The sequence below is a fragment of the Anneissia japonica genome, unplaced genomic scaffold, assembly GCF_011630105.1.
Source record: "Anneissia japonica isolate Jap-2015-1 unplaced genomic scaffold, ASM1163010v1 scaffold701_len334292_cov200, whole genome shotgun sequence".
Taxonomy (NCBI): Eukaryota; Metazoa; Echinodermata; class Crinoidea; order Comatulida; family Comatulidae; genus Anneissia; species Anneissia japonica.
In genome coordinates, this window is record NW_022682589.1 from 279,096 (window position 1) to 294,309 (window position 15,214).

At 34.0% G+C, this 15,214-nt stretch overlaps 3 protein-coding genes across 4 annotated transcripts; 2 read left to right on the top strand and 1 right to left on the bottom strand.

Annotated features, from left to right (window-relative positions):
• Window positions 1-380: 380 nt before the first annotated feature.
• Window positions 381-5,393, top strand: LOC117105777 (galactosylceramide sulfotransferase-like). Of its 2 annotated transcripts, none has more exons than XM_033247174.1 (5): window positions 381-524; window positions 1,320-1,475; window positions 2,299-2,362; window positions 3,028-3,313; window positions 4,091-5,393. In XM_033247174.1, the coding sequence occupies exons 2-5, from the start codon at window positions 1,330-1,332 to the stop codon at window positions 4,843-4,845; spliced, it is 1,251 nt and encodes a 416-aa protein (XP_033103065.1). In that variant the 5' UTR covers window positions 381-524; window positions 1,320-1,329; the 3' UTR covers window positions 4,846-5,393. The 2 variants fall into 2 exon arrangements, with proteins under 2 accessions (XP_033103065.1, XP_033102986.1); XM_033247095.1 differs by having other exon boundaries at window positions 388-519.
• On the bottom strand, window positions 4,689-9,475 carry LOC117106024 (transmembrane protein 138-like). The gene is made up of 5 exons (XM_033247391.1): window positions 9,329-9,475; window positions 8,355-8,586; window positions 7,236-7,407; window positions 6,882-6,963; window positions 4,689-6,359 (listed from the first exon to the last, which is right to left on the bottom strand). Exons 2-5 carry the CDS (start codon window positions 8,477-8,479, stop codon window positions 6,250-6,252), a joined length of 489 nt encoding a protein of 162 aa, XP_033103282.1. The 5' UTR covers window positions 8,480-8,586; window positions 9,329-9,475; the 3' UTR covers window positions 4,689-6,249.
• A 23-nt stretch (window positions 9,476-9,498) lies between these two features.
• On the top strand, window positions 9,499-14,683 carry LOC117105932 (deoxyribose-phosphate aldolase-like). The gene is made up of 8 exons (XM_033247271.1): window positions 9,499-9,616; window positions 10,221-10,318; window positions 10,792-10,939; window positions 11,353-11,451; window positions 11,752-11,886; window positions 12,058-12,186; window positions 12,334-12,446; window positions 13,349-14,683. The coding sequence occupies exons 1-8, from the start codon at window positions 9,586-9,588 to the stop codon at window positions 13,553-13,555; spliced, it is 960 nt and encodes a 319-aa protein (XP_033103162.1). The 5' UTR covers window positions 9,499-9,585; the 3' UTR covers window positions 13,556-14,683.
• Window positions 14,684-15,214: the final 531 nt, after the last annotated feature.

The window sequence follows — 15,214 nt, forward strand, 5'->3', positions numbered from 1 at the left end:
TATGTATAATTATATATATGTATATGTATGTATATGTATATATATATATGTATATGTATATATATATATATATATATATATAATATAACTTCCTTACTGATTACATTCTGCTACAAATCCAAGTAGGCCTAGGCCTATCCACAGATGAAATACTAATCCATTTAGCACTATGTAGATAAGTGGATAAAAAACCTGAAATGTATTCCAGCGAGAACTGTCGTTCACATTAGTTAAGACAATACTTGTTTGTTTAACGATCAACACCCAATAGACAATTGACCAATCCACTGGCCGTGATCCGTGACGTTACACGGTACATATGCAAGAAAGGCTGCAGAAGATAATTTAAAGTAAAGTTGCGCTAATAGGCAGTTTCCTCTGCTCCACTCAGTGATTCATACAGAAGGAAACAGAGGTTTTTTTTACGAAACAACGAATTCACAAGCAGGCTTATTAATCAAATGACGTCGATAAAAATGGTTGCATAACGTGTCCATCGCAGGCGATGAACTTAAAAATGTACGGTAAGTTTGTGTCCATTATTACTAGACCAAGCATCATGCATGATAAACGTTAAGACAGAATCTAAGGTTGTCCTATATTAGGTAATTAGATTAATTTCTAAGTAAATTTTTCACATAATGTTCACCCTTCGGTGGATGTTGGTGACATCTCTGATATAGATACATAATTACCACTTTATGGAACATGACATGAATATAAGAGCAGGGAACAGTTAAAGTTCTCTGATAAGAGACAGTCAAAATGGTTTCTTACGTATATTTTGTCTATAATACGTAGACAGGTCTTGCTGTAATATGAATTAATATATGGCATGAACATAACCACTGGACGATTCGTAACATGCGATGAATCACCCCTAAAATGATGTTATATTCATGCTATAAATATCTGCAGTGATTGCCAATTTAATTTATTCTCTACTATCTCTATTTGTTGAAGATAATTATTAGTGAGAGTACCCTTTAGTAGTAAAAATAATAATAGGCCTAATTATTATACTTATAAAACTAAAACAAAAAGTAAACCACAAAATGTCACTTATTTCCCACATATTTATTACGTGGAAATTCAACATTTATCAATAAAAAGAGGGTTTTAAGGTATGGCTGTGTTTGGGGTTCGGATGTTATGCCGAAAAAATGTAAGCAAATAAACAGATATCATCATAAGCATGTTTACACTGTGAATACATTACTCTATTAATAGCAATTACCTATTCATTGTGTAGCTATCATGCACAACTTGACACGTTATGTATTCACTTCCTCTTCTTTTAATTTGTATATTTGTATTAGAAATCGAATTATGATTCTCGAGGATAGTAGAGGATATAAGCAACGGAAGATGAGACAAAGACTTGTCTGGGGTGGCTTGCTCTCCACTATCGTGATATACCTGCTGATATCAATTCATCTATATACTAGTCGATATAAACATGATTGTGGAGCTAGGTAGGCCTAATGGTAATAAGAATAGTAACGATGACGACGGCTAATGATAGTAGTAGGGCCTAACGACGACACATGACGGTGAATACACAAATGATGGTAATAATAATAATAAAAATGACGAAGACAATAATAATAAATATTAATGATAATAATGATAATGAATTTTATAAATAATGACAATTGAACGATAATAATATGATATACAACTAATACTAATACTAATGCCATATTTATTTATATTCATTATCTTGATCCATGTTTTTAATACTTTAACTTATGTGTTACGAGTTTTTACTGAAATTTATCCTTTCAAGGACAATTAAGAAATCCCATTACGTAGGACATATTATAGACATATATATCTGTCTCTTATTATATACTATTAATGCTAATACTGCTGCTACTACTACTATTACTACGACTACCACCACCACCACCACCATTGTTACTGCTACGGCTACTGCTACTACCACTACTACTGCTGCTACTAGGCCTACTACTACAGTACTACTACTACTCCTGCTGCTGCTGTTGCTACTAAAACAACACTACCACCAACACCACCTAATTTTAATTTTGAATATTTTTAATAACCATGATTATTACCATCTTGTGTCTTGTACTATCTTCACAATCTTCATTAGATTTATAATTATATTAAATTGTAATTTGTAACCCAGATAGGCTTATTAGTGTTTAGCTTATGACCTACTGCCCAAAACAATACATAACAATAAAATATAATAATTATGACAATCTAACAATTAATATTAGCCTTGGAAATTTATTGGTCTTATAATTATTGTATTATTATTATTATTAGATCCCAGCCGATACAGAAGCTAGAGGAGGAGATAAATCGACTTCTTCGGATCATAAACGAAAATGTATGTCATTAAAAATATAATTGATGATTAAATGCTAAAGTAGACGTTATTATAAGTAGGATTATACGCAAATCAATTTGATTCACTGGGTGTGGCGCCCTCTGACATTTGCCAAAGTTTACAGGCAGTCCAACTTAAGGTAATCATGGTGGGATGGACGGACTTTGTAAACACTTAAAAAGTAAATAGAAACATGATCAGCTCACCGAGAGACTACAGTCGCGTCTATAGACGTGATAAATGGCGCTATCTCATTTTTTCATGCGCATTATCAATAGTTATCTTAAACGACATATTTTCTGTCCTAAGTAATTTTATTCTTCGCGACAGATCTAACATACAATAATAGCCTCATAGTGATTCATTTGAAGAAAGAAATACTGTATCACTTCGACATTTTTTATGAGTATTATTTAAGACACATGTGTTGCAGGATAAAATAGTAGTATTTCACTTTATTACATTTACAGTGACCAAAAATTATTAACAGTTAATTAACCCACATTCATCTGTGGTGTTTATTTAAACATAACATTCGGAGCTATGTACTCTACGATTGGCTGTATTGTATTGAAACGCGTAACCAGCAGCGGCCAATTAGAAAAAATGTGAGTAACACAATAAGACGATCGACTGAAGCTAAATATTTTTTCTTTTCCAACTAGGTACCGGAAGACAAGTACCAGCAAAAATCAGCCGAAAGAGCTTGCCAGCCCAGGACGAGCATCGTGTTCCAGAAGACCCACAAATGCGCAAGCTCCACCTTGCAAAACATACTACTAAGATTCGGCGATAAACGCAATCTAACGTTCGCACTGCCAAACGAAAACGCGTTTTACTATCGACATGTTTTTGACTACACGCGTCGATTCCAACGCGAATTTGTCATGCATATACCCGGTATACAGGAGTATGATATTTTCTGTCATCACGCTGTTTTCAATAAGAAAGGTAATGTAATAAGTATTTCATTACGTCACATTAGTTATTTGCTTACGTCATCTACTTTCTTCGTTTGATTAGTCTGTTACAACATTATTATTGTAAAGGCCTACTAAAAATACATGGAAGCTAAAAAAAACACTCACATTAAAACACCGGTCATTGGATCAAACACATACGGAACACATACTCAGTCAGCTATCATTCAGCGTATTTTGTGTTCGATTCCACTATATTTATACCCCTTGTACCCCTGGGTGGAGAGAAACAACCACTTATAGGTAAAGTGCCTTCCCCAAGGACAGATGCAAAATACAAGGTTCGGGACCCACAAAACTGCAACTGCTGCGCCAAATCGCTCTCTACAACAGGCAGGAAAATCAAATTAAATAGATATGAAGAACCAAAGTACAGTAAATCAATGTTTTCCTGTTGTGCACCATTTTTTTCACAATAGCTCTATCCAAATTTGTATATTTTAAAATTACTTAAAATCTGTGACTGTTTTGTATGTCTTTTTTATATTTGTTTTACATTTTATAATATAATATGTGATGACGAGCAGAAGAATTTCCCTTGTGGAACAATAAAGTTATCTTAAGAAGTGTATTTCTCCCGTAATTTTGTATGATTTTTTTAAAATAGTATTTTTATCGTTCAAATTTAATTGTATGCACTGTATGGATTCTTGGGGCTCATTTTGTGTCACCTGTTTCATTTATCATATTGTACAACTATGTCTGATGAATAAACAATTTTAACTTTCCTAATGTTATCTTCTTTCAGAAATGGAAGCAGTTATGACGGAAAACACAGCATTTATTTCGATCGTTAGATCACCCGTGAAGAACTTCGAATCGACATTCGATTACTATGGATCTAGTAGAAAACATGGAGTTGATCATTATGAAAATCCACTGATGGAGTTCATTAGACGAGCGGAGAAAGACCCGTTAAATTTAAACTACACGTACGGGCCCAACAAATGCCCGATGATGCATGATTTTGGATTAACGCGCACGAGAGATAAATCAAACGAGATTAAGGTTAAGGAGAGGATAAAATCTTTGGATCAAGATATTGACTTGGTGTTGATTTCCGATTATTTTGATGAATCGATGATTCTTCTTAAAGAATTAATGTGTTGGGACTACGATGATATTGTATATTTGCCAAAAGTTGTACGAAATAAGCAGAGGGTACGAGAGTTAACATTAGATGAGGAGCAAAGGATTCGAAGCTGGAATAAAGGAGATGTGATCCTTTTTGATCATTTTAATCGTACATTTTGGACGCGTGTGGAAGCGTTCGGGAAAGAACGAATGCAGAAGGAGTTGGAAATATTTAGAAAAAGAAAACAAATCTGGGAAGAAAAATGCACAAATAAAAGAGTCAGTGGACGTTTATTTCGTGACTTTCAATTCAAAACGGATGCATTTGGACGTGTAGACATGGAATGCAGACGCCTAGGTTGGTGGGAGCAGCCTTATACAGAATACATTAGACACAAACAACTATTTTGGGCGACTAGGCCTCATTGACAACTACATTTAAACCACTATGGATGGATTTTCTACTACTACATCAATATGTTGAAGCAAAATAGCAATATCCTGTCATAAGATTATTTTACAGTAGAATAGTGTGTCAATGAGAGAAAGTTAACAAAGGTTTGATGAAATGCTATGTGTAATTTAAAATTGCATAAAATTATTAATTCTAGGACAACAAAATGAGAGCAAATTTAACATGGCATTCTCACAAATTCAATTCATAATCCGAATTCATAATTTTGACAGCATGTGGATGTGGCTATATGTAAACTACACCACACACTGCATTGCAGCAAATGGAGGCTCGCCAAATTTTAATTTTTCCAGCACTGAATGGTGCTAAAAACTGTTATGAAGTCAATTCAATAAAATGAAGCTTTAATATTGTATGATGAAAATAAAACCTACATGTCACTGGAACATACAGTACTAAAAAACGTGAATTAAGAGACAATAACAGCTCCTTTAACCTAAATTTTTGCAGCAAGTTTGTCAAAAGTCTCACACATTAGTAAACTGACCATGAAGCTTGTAAACATCCAGGATGCTGTCTCATTATTCTTATTGTTTAAGACTTACACAGCTACACAACTATTTTTATCATATTTATAAAATCTCATTACAACAAAATTTACAGCATTACAACAAATTTGTGGATGACTGAAATAATAAAACATTGGTTTCATAATAAACCAAATATATACATTGGTAACTTATTATTAAAATCATCATCATCATTTCTATCATTCATAAATACCAAGTAGATGAATACAAATACAAGAATTTTCAATATATACACAACAATACCTTATTAATTATGGACATATGCTAAAAAAATTAAAAATATGTTTATATGTACAGTTGTATATAATAATAATAAATATACAAATAATCAAGATACATAAATACAAGGTATACAGTTATTACATGGGTGGATGGTTCAATTTGAGGTATAAATCTATACATTATCTTTAACTACCTTTTGCTGTTGTTAATAATGCGTATATGCAACTGTTTGCATAAAACAACCAATTATCGAGTCAATAGCCTGTTGCATAAGCTATTACTTTACTGTCGGTAACTGTAAAACAGTGACATTTTAAAATTTCACTACATAGTACTTTCGTAAACATTTTATCATTGGGTTTTAATTCAGTCTTTATATTACAACTGATTTTTATAAAGTTTCTGAAAATAGGATAGTTATTAAATAGGTTTATTTTCTAGTTTGGTAAAACTTCGTTTACATTAAACTTTGGTCCAATAATTAAGATTATGCATTAGTAATTTGCATCTACATTTGATGATTGAAGGTATTTCAGACTTTCAAAATTTAACACATACAGATAATCAAAACATTTACAAAAAAAAAAATGTTTTTGGACGGTGGGGTTACCGAACCTTCTGGAATTCCTGGCGCAGCCATTCCGAGTCCCGGTAAAAGCGTGGGTCACCTAATCGTAAAGCCGTCCTCTTGTAAAAATAGTAATACAGCACAGCTCCTACGAAAATAGAATGTGACTGTTTTAGCAGTAGATATTTCTGTTTGAATGAGCCAACTTTTGACTTGGCTTTTAAGATAATATTAGAGAGGATTTTAGGATACAAAGTAAATGTTAATATGTTAAGATTGATATTAACTGCTATACTGTATAAACACTTTCATATGCCTTGCCTTCATTTTGTCTGCTTTTACACTCCCCACTCTTTTTTTTCCCCATTTGTCCTGCCTCATTTTCACTGCTCTCATATGCCCTGCTCTTATTTTACCTCACCTTCTTTTCCTTGTTCTTACTTTCACCCTTAATAGGTCTTATTTTATTTATCTTCAGTCCTATTTTCCCTGCCTTCAATTCAAATTTAATTTGTCCTGCCTTAACTTGCTTGTTTACTTTCATTTATCCTGATTACCCCTCACATCATACGCCTACTCTCATTTTCTCCAATCTCCCTTGTACTGCTGATTTCATCAGGTCACTGAGTTTATATTGATCGATACAGGGGTAATCTAACATCTAACATACCAATTCGTTGCAATGAGTAGAGTGCTGTGTAACCAGGCCTGCCATTCCATATGTACAAGTTTGGCTTCTTCCATCTTAAAACCTGAATAGATTAAAGCAAAGTGGCATTTTAAATCCATCTACATAAAACAACAGGTAAATGCCTCTTGCTTACATAATCTATGCATTTATTGACGTTTTAACTGCAGACAATAAATTCACAAATACTGTATTATAATATACAATAATACAAATTTCCTATTAAAAGTATATTGCACATAATTTAATCTTCAAATTTTATTTGTATGAAACTTGTGTTGTTAATGTTATTATTGCTTAAATCTTCTATTTTACAATGTGAAAGCAGTATCTTACCACTGTCCAAAGGTGAAGACCAAGACAGAGCATGAAGTAAATGAACAGGATAATAATCGTTGATTTAAATTTGCGAACAAGGAACCCAACTAAGCCTGCTTGAAACACATATGTATTGAAGAACATCAGAAAAATGACGATGGTTGCAAAGATCAGGCATATATCTTGTACACTGTGGAATTGAACAATGATTTTATATTATTGTATTTTTGGTTTTTTGTTTTAATGTCCTGATTTTCTGCCAAGCAAAACAATTGTATGTGTGTATTTCATATACAAACCAATACAAGTTCTTGAATTTTGAATCTTGAAAATAGCTTGTTGTATTAAGTACAGTATTAAGGAAAGGTTAATATAAAAATTAAAATATTTTAAAACCAATCAATTCTGTTTTATTTTTCATAAACATTTTATTCAACTTAAGGCACAAGGGAAAATGATATACCAAAAGGTGAACTTTTTTTAAAGAATTAGCATTCCCTTCACTAAGACAACCATATACACAAGATGCTCTACACGGACTAAATCGAGTCTCCATATGATACAAGGCTTAGGGAATGGATATCATTTGTTAAGGGAAAATCCTGTTTCTGTGACTTGTACCACTGCGATCTATGGATATAACGGTTGCAATTTATGCTGTGTTCATTAGAACTTGTGAAGTCGGTGTTTCCCAGTTCACAACTTGTGAAATGCGTTCAACTGGTCGGTGAACGTTGTAAACTTGAGTAGAATTTTCTTCCTCGATTTGCACAAGTAGTGTGGAAAATGAAGGATGTAACACAAACGAGCAGATGTATTTATTGCAATTTGTTTAAGTAAAATTATTTCAGGTAAAAAAAAATGTTTTTTGTACAGTATGTATTATTTGCAACCTCATGATTTGCTCTGTATAACGTTCTGAATGCTCTTTACGGAGTCCTAATTCAAGCTTTTTTTACATAGGCTAGGCCTAGGCCAAGGAGCACATCTGTGTGAGGGCGATTGTCAAAATCCCGAATAGGAAAACAAAAATGCCATTTTAGCGTTTGTCAAATGAATGCACTCTTCTCGTGTTCTCGCATGTTACAAGTTGTGAAATCAGCTTTCACAAGTTCTAATGAACGCAGCATTACTTACATGAAAAGAACCAGTTGTGCTACTTTATCTCCACGGATAAGATCAGCAAATGCATTCACACAGAGATCAACAAACAGAAGGAAGTACTGTAGGTACAGTACTCCACGATACTGTCCAACTTGCATTCTCAATTCTTAAACAAAATCTCTGTCATCTAATGAATTACTGTAGTAAATCTTCTTCATTAAGTCTTTTTGCTATTTAATATACAAAAAGTTTCATTTTGAGAAATCTGGAAAAAAATAAGAGGAGATAAAACAATAACAATTTTTTAATCAATGTTTTTGTACCAATTCCATATATTCACTATGATTAAACCAGACACCAGACTGTAAGGACTGCGAGGGGAATACATCCTCCGCACAAATATTTGACCTAGAATATCAGTCCGCGCATATGGGCGGAAAATAAGGGCCAATTTCCAAGCAGATTTTGCCAAAAATGAGGCTTTGAGTCTGACCATTATACAGTATATAAACACTGTATTTATGCAGTAATTACGATTCTGCGCACCTATTTTCCTAGCAAATTTGAGCTAGTTTTTGAGGTATCATCATTAAAGAACTTTACAGATGGACTAGGCATTATAGTAGGCCTACCTTTCTAGATACAAATCAAATAGGTCTAGGACTAGGCTAGGCCCTAAATACTTTTTCACAAATTTGTATGCAAAAAAAAAAAATATTCATTTTTTATGAAAACACATTTTTTAATACTAAATTTTCGAAATATTTTTTGAGCCTAATTTCTGGTTATTGGAAGGCTGCCCTAGCCTAGGCCCTAGTGTCCCATCTTAGCGTCAAGATAGGTTTTGTCTTGCGAGGAGGGAGCTCCAGGAGGAGATCGCTTACTTTGTTTGGGGGCGTGGGAAGGCTTTGGCCTAGCTAGGCCTAGCACTTGTAATTTATATAATCTGATAAACCAATATAGGCCTAATTACCAAAAAATATAAAACATCAACATATATTTGGTACCTGTGGAATTACATTTGAGGGCAGATCTGGACGATCGAACTTGCGACTACTTAGTAAAAACGTATAAAACAACCATGGAGATAAGCAAAATGCGCATTGTTTTCAAAAATTCCTCATTGTTATGTTTGCTGCCCTCATCGATAATTATAGTGATAGAGTAGTAAAGTATGGATTTCGCGGCTCATCTTGGTATTTTTCGCACGTACCATTCACGCATCACTAAGCACAAATAGTATAACTCTTTGCTAAGCAGCAACATGGCAGAGAGGAATCCGGGAATTAAGCTTGGTAATGACATTTTTTTACAATTATTAAAGTTTATATATTATTTATACAAGTACATATGTTCTTTATATTATGTAAGATTACACCAGTTGGTTGGAAAACATTAATAAGATCTTATTTACAACCGTAAGATTGGCCTAGCCTAGGCCCTATAGTACTAGTAGGCTAGGCTAGGAGGGCCTAGTCTAGAGAGTCTAGGTACTAGTCTAGGGTCCTAGGCCTAACTAGGCTAGATTTCCTCTGCTCTAGGGCACAGGCCTAGGCACTCTGCCTCGGCCCTTTTATGCGGCCCCTTTTTAGGAGGCCCCTTTGCTGCCTGATCCAAATCAAGACCCGGATTAGGAAGGGTTATAACATTGCAGAAGATATTCGACCTCAGCTGCATACCCGGGGTACGTGATGAATCACACTTGATAGCTGGCTGTCGTTACTAATAATACCATCATTGTGAAAGAAAATACTAGACATGAAATATACAAACTTTATCTCTCGCATATCAATATTTAATGTACATACTGCAGAAAGTGTACAGAAATTTGTTTGTTACTATAAAAAAATGATAAAATAAGATGACAAAATCATGTTATTTTTATGTGTTTTATTTTAGACCTGGAATGGGTGAGTAATGTTCACATTAACAAACCAGCAGTATTCAAACGTGCATCACAACTAGGCACCAGGAGAACTGTCAAGAAAAACTACCAGGTAAATTTAGGGTCAATGCATGCAAACAATTTTAAAGAATATCTGCGTTAAAATCGGCTCTTATTTTCTGAAATGTAAAGACGAATTTCTAGGCCAAATTTTTGTGTGAAGGATATATTTTTTGCACAGGCCGTACTTTAAATCTGTACCTGTAGTGCGGTCTTGCATCCAATATTTACTTTTCACGGTCTAAAGATTTTAATATCTGAGTGTCAACAGTGGCTGTTGTTATGCTACTCTTCAACTAAATCTTAATTTTGATTAGATGTTATTGGCCTGTCCAAACATTATACATTAACACCCAATCTGAAGTTGGAATTAGCTTAAAACTGGTGTAACAATAGCCAATTCCTAATCAATAACATACTGTAATTTACATAGTGCTGTTGACAAAATATAATAGTTTTAAAGTTTTTAAATTCATATTTATAGTATTTTTTGCTATTCTTTTATATTATTTTTTGTTCTTGTAGATAGCATGGATGTTAAGAGCTGTGACCTGCATTGACCTTACAACTTTGTCAGGAGATGACACATTCACCAATGTCCAGCGACTTTGCTTCAAAGCTAAACAACCAATCAGGGAAGATCTCTTGAAGGCTGTAGAAATGCATGATAAAGGTACAGATGAAGTTGCCTATACATTTTTTTACCCCCAAAAAAGTATCAGTGCATAGCACTAATAAGCCGGAGTGGAACTGAAGGCGTGTCAGGGAATATTGGCAGGACAGCTGATGGTGGTAGCATGATGGGAAATTTTGGGATGGGCGCTTGCTGGGGTATGAGTGATATGCAGTGATTTTTCAGTAAGTTTTCAATGGTGTTGGGGCATGTACCTGGGAGCTCTATCTTTTGTTTTTTATAGAAGGGTTGCGGAAGGAATGTGTCTGCATTGCCCAACATCTTACTGAATCTCAGCGAGTTTTAACAATCTGCATGTTGTCTACTCAGCACCCATCACATTTTTTTTCTTGGAAGGTGTCATCAGGAGCAAGATTTATATTTTTTTAAATCTCTATTTTGTTTTGTTTCAGGTATCACAACTGGCGCAGTATGTGTGTATCCTTCGAGGGTGTGTGATGCAGTACGAGCTCTGAAGGAGGCAGGGGCTCCCCAAATCCCAGTAGCCTCAGGTAAAGATTGATAGCAATACTGTACTTCATTACTGTTAATTTCCTTACTATGTGAATGAATTTCAGATGTAGTGTTGTAGCTAAGATTCTTAACCTGCCACACCCTCCCCACCCCAGTGGCCATGACTTAATTATTATTTTAATATATTGTCATGTTATTCAGAAATTTGCATTGTATATTTTAAGCCGAAGGGCTGTATAGTCTGAATAAACTCTCTGTATTGGGGAATGACTTACATTTGATAAAAATTGAAAGATACTATGTTGTATTTTATTTCTGCTTTGTTCTATTTACTGTAGTTGCAACCGGATTTCCAGCTGGACAGACACCCTTTAAGATTCGCTTAGCAGAAATTAGGTTGGCAGTGGAAGATGGGGCGACAGAAATTGATATAGTAATCAACAGAGCATATGCATTAGCTGGCAACTGGCAGGGTAATTTTTTTAAATATTTTTTTTACTATGATAAATATATACATTTTTTGGTGTAATTTAAAAATTAAATGGAAGTGACAAGTGAATAGATATAGAAATGTGTGCTGCCCTCTTGATGATGATTCTGGCAATAATTTTCATTGGGAATGAACTCTGTCTGCTTTTCATCAGGTGTGTATGATGAGTTATGTGCATTCCGTGAAGCATGTGGTGAAGCTCACATGAAGTCCATCCTGGCAACTGGTGAGCTAGGGTCTTTGACGAATGTTTACAAGGCCAGTCTGGTAGCCATGATGGCAGGTATGTATTTGCAATTTTACTCTACTTGGCCTTACTGTGCTCCTGTTCTCAGATATATTTTAATTTTTCTGGAAAAGTTAATGAATAAATACATAATTAAAATAATTTAAAAATGTGTTTGAAATGCATTTATCCCTTCTTTTACAGGGTCAGATTTTATCAAGACGTCGACAGGAAAGGAAGGTGTAAACGCAATCCTACCAGTTGGCCTGGTCATGGTCAGAGCTATCAGAGAATATTATAAACACACAGGGTTCAAGGTAAATGATATGTTATCTCATGCATAGAAAACAGAACAGAATCATTAAAGATAAGCAGTGGCTATTGTTATACCAATCTTAAATGAATTCCAAATTCTGATTGGGTGTTATTGTCGTGATACAATCCAAAAACACTGTAACATCTGATCAGAATTAGAAGTTTAAGACTGGTGTAAAAATAGCCACTGCTTTAAAGAGAATATCACTGAAGAGCATGTCATAAGAAAGGCATTTATTGAGGTTAATGACACATAATCAATATTTCATTATCCAAATTGTTATGTTATAAAATATGCACTGTACTGTATATTAACTTATTTTATTAATTTATTATATTTTATTAATTTTATTATTTGTTTGGTGTTCATTGAACAAGTATGACAGTCGCAACTATGAGGCATGTTGTAGCAAAATGGCTAAGTTGTAGCAAAATTGAAATTCAAGTTATTGGTATTTTAAGATATCTGAGTAAGTCATCTTTAAAATGAGGGGTCATTCATTGAAATTAGACATTTCAAGCTTAAGTTATTGGAAAGTTAAGTACAGCACTGTCAGAGGTAAGATAAACATGATTTTGAGTAATTGCCTTTCAAAGTTAATTGTGCATTCATTGTTTAATAGAATTAACTATCAAAATAACGTTAAATAAATGATTTGTTGACCACTTCCAGAACTATTACTTAGGGACATTATACTGTTGATCTATAGTGAAAAACAAATTTGGATTTTTAGGCAATTTTTTGAGCTCCCATATTTTATAGCTCATTTATACTCAATACTGGCCTGTGCGACAACTTAACCATTTTGCCACGATATGCCGCCCTCATATGTATTGGATTTTGAAATTTACAAAAAATTGCAGTCCACCAAACCTCATGCCTCTCAACCTTTTTTTTCTAAAGGTTGGATTCAAACCTGCTGGTGGCATCCGCACTGCCAAAGATTCCTGCATATGGTTGTCCCTCATGAAGGAGGAGCTGGGTGACGATTGGTTGAGACCCGAGCTGTTCCGTATCGGCGCAAGCTCCTTGCTTGGTGATATTGAGCGTCAGATCTACCATTGTGTGACTGGCAGGTACGCCGCATCGTTTGAACTCGCTATGGCTTGATATCACAAAGATAGTGGACACGAGCTTTAATTTTAAATAATTATAAGTGCTTCCATTTTTATCCGTCGGTTGTCAGATTAAGCACACATATTTTTAAACCAATTTCATTTGAGACTTGCCATTTCAAAACCTGAGTACTGTCGCTAGTGATAGAATAAGAATGTGGAAGTATTGTATACTTTAGTATAGAGAAGCTGTAGTAATTTTACTCATAACATTGGCAATAGTAAATGAATTCCGGTAAGCAACCCCTCATTTTAAACCTTAAAATATTAAGAATATGAATATACTGTATTAAAAAGTCAGTTTTCATTTTTTAGTTACTGATGCTGGTTTTGGGATTGCAAGCCTTATTTATTTTCTTGCTGTAGTTCAAGGCCAAGAGTTTATCTTATTTCGGACAGTTATTTTTAAAGTTTGTTTCTACATTGTAGCTGCAGTAAATATAGGATTTTATCTCTTTTTTTTAGTAAAATTTGAAAACATTTGAACTTTTCCAACTGGCAATGCTTGACTAGTGCTATCTGTTGGTAAGTAAAATCAGGAAGTATGGTGCTTGATGTAGCGAATGATCATTTTTAAGGCCTGGACCAATAATTTTGATTTTGGCTTTAAATTTTATCAAATAAATTCTAAATGTATTTGAAATACTTATTATATTTACTTTTTAGACTAGCTATTCGCAGGAGCCGTAGCTTTGTGGTTAAGGTGCTTATTTTTCAAACCCAGGGTCCTGGACTCAAATCTGGTCAGAATTGACTAAAGACTACTCCACTTGTTAAGCCTCATAATGAGACTTAGTTTAATACAGCTGCACTTGCATCCTATAAGGGACATGTACTAAAAAGTATTACCCATTCTTGGTATCATGTACAGTATAGAGTTATTTTATACCTTATAGTTTGGTAAGTTATCACTATGGCGCCCTCTATCATGTTTACTTAGATTTTAGCATATAAGTTTCAATTAAGTAATAAATTGAAAATGATTGAAAGTAAGTGTACATTCCTGGGTGTGTAAATGAGTATAGTATTAATCTCAGGTAAACCTGATGCTGTTTGTTGCAATGGGATTGATTTTCTGTAATTCAAAACAGTATTCATTTGAATTAAATCATTATTCTTGAAATTTTGTGTAGCACATAGTTTTATTTTCAATTTTTGTTGTTGTAAGGCTCTGTCCACAGCAAAGTTTCTTTGACAAAAGAACTGTTGAATTCCCATATATAGTCATAATGCGCCTATATATGGGGTCCACCACGTGCATGTCCATGTATGGTGGTGCAAAGTACTTAGTAAATAACGATTGAAACAACGTATTGTACATACTATGATTCAAATATTTACACATGTAGCAGAAGATGCGAAAGAAACCCCCACCAGAATCTCCCAGCTGTGGTGTCTGTAGAGGGAGAATTATCACTATAAATATATAACTGACACGTTGTTTTAATTGCAGATATTTATAATTTTCACAAAGCATATATGTTAATATTTGATTCTTAAATTTGATTAGCGATCTTAAATTTTTGTTTATCAAACGATTGTTTAGTTTTTGATTGATGTTATGAATAGGAAAGATTAATTAGCGAGTAAATTATTATGCGTACGGAATTGCAATTTAGTAGTGTTATATTAGACAGGTCTCTTATACACATCT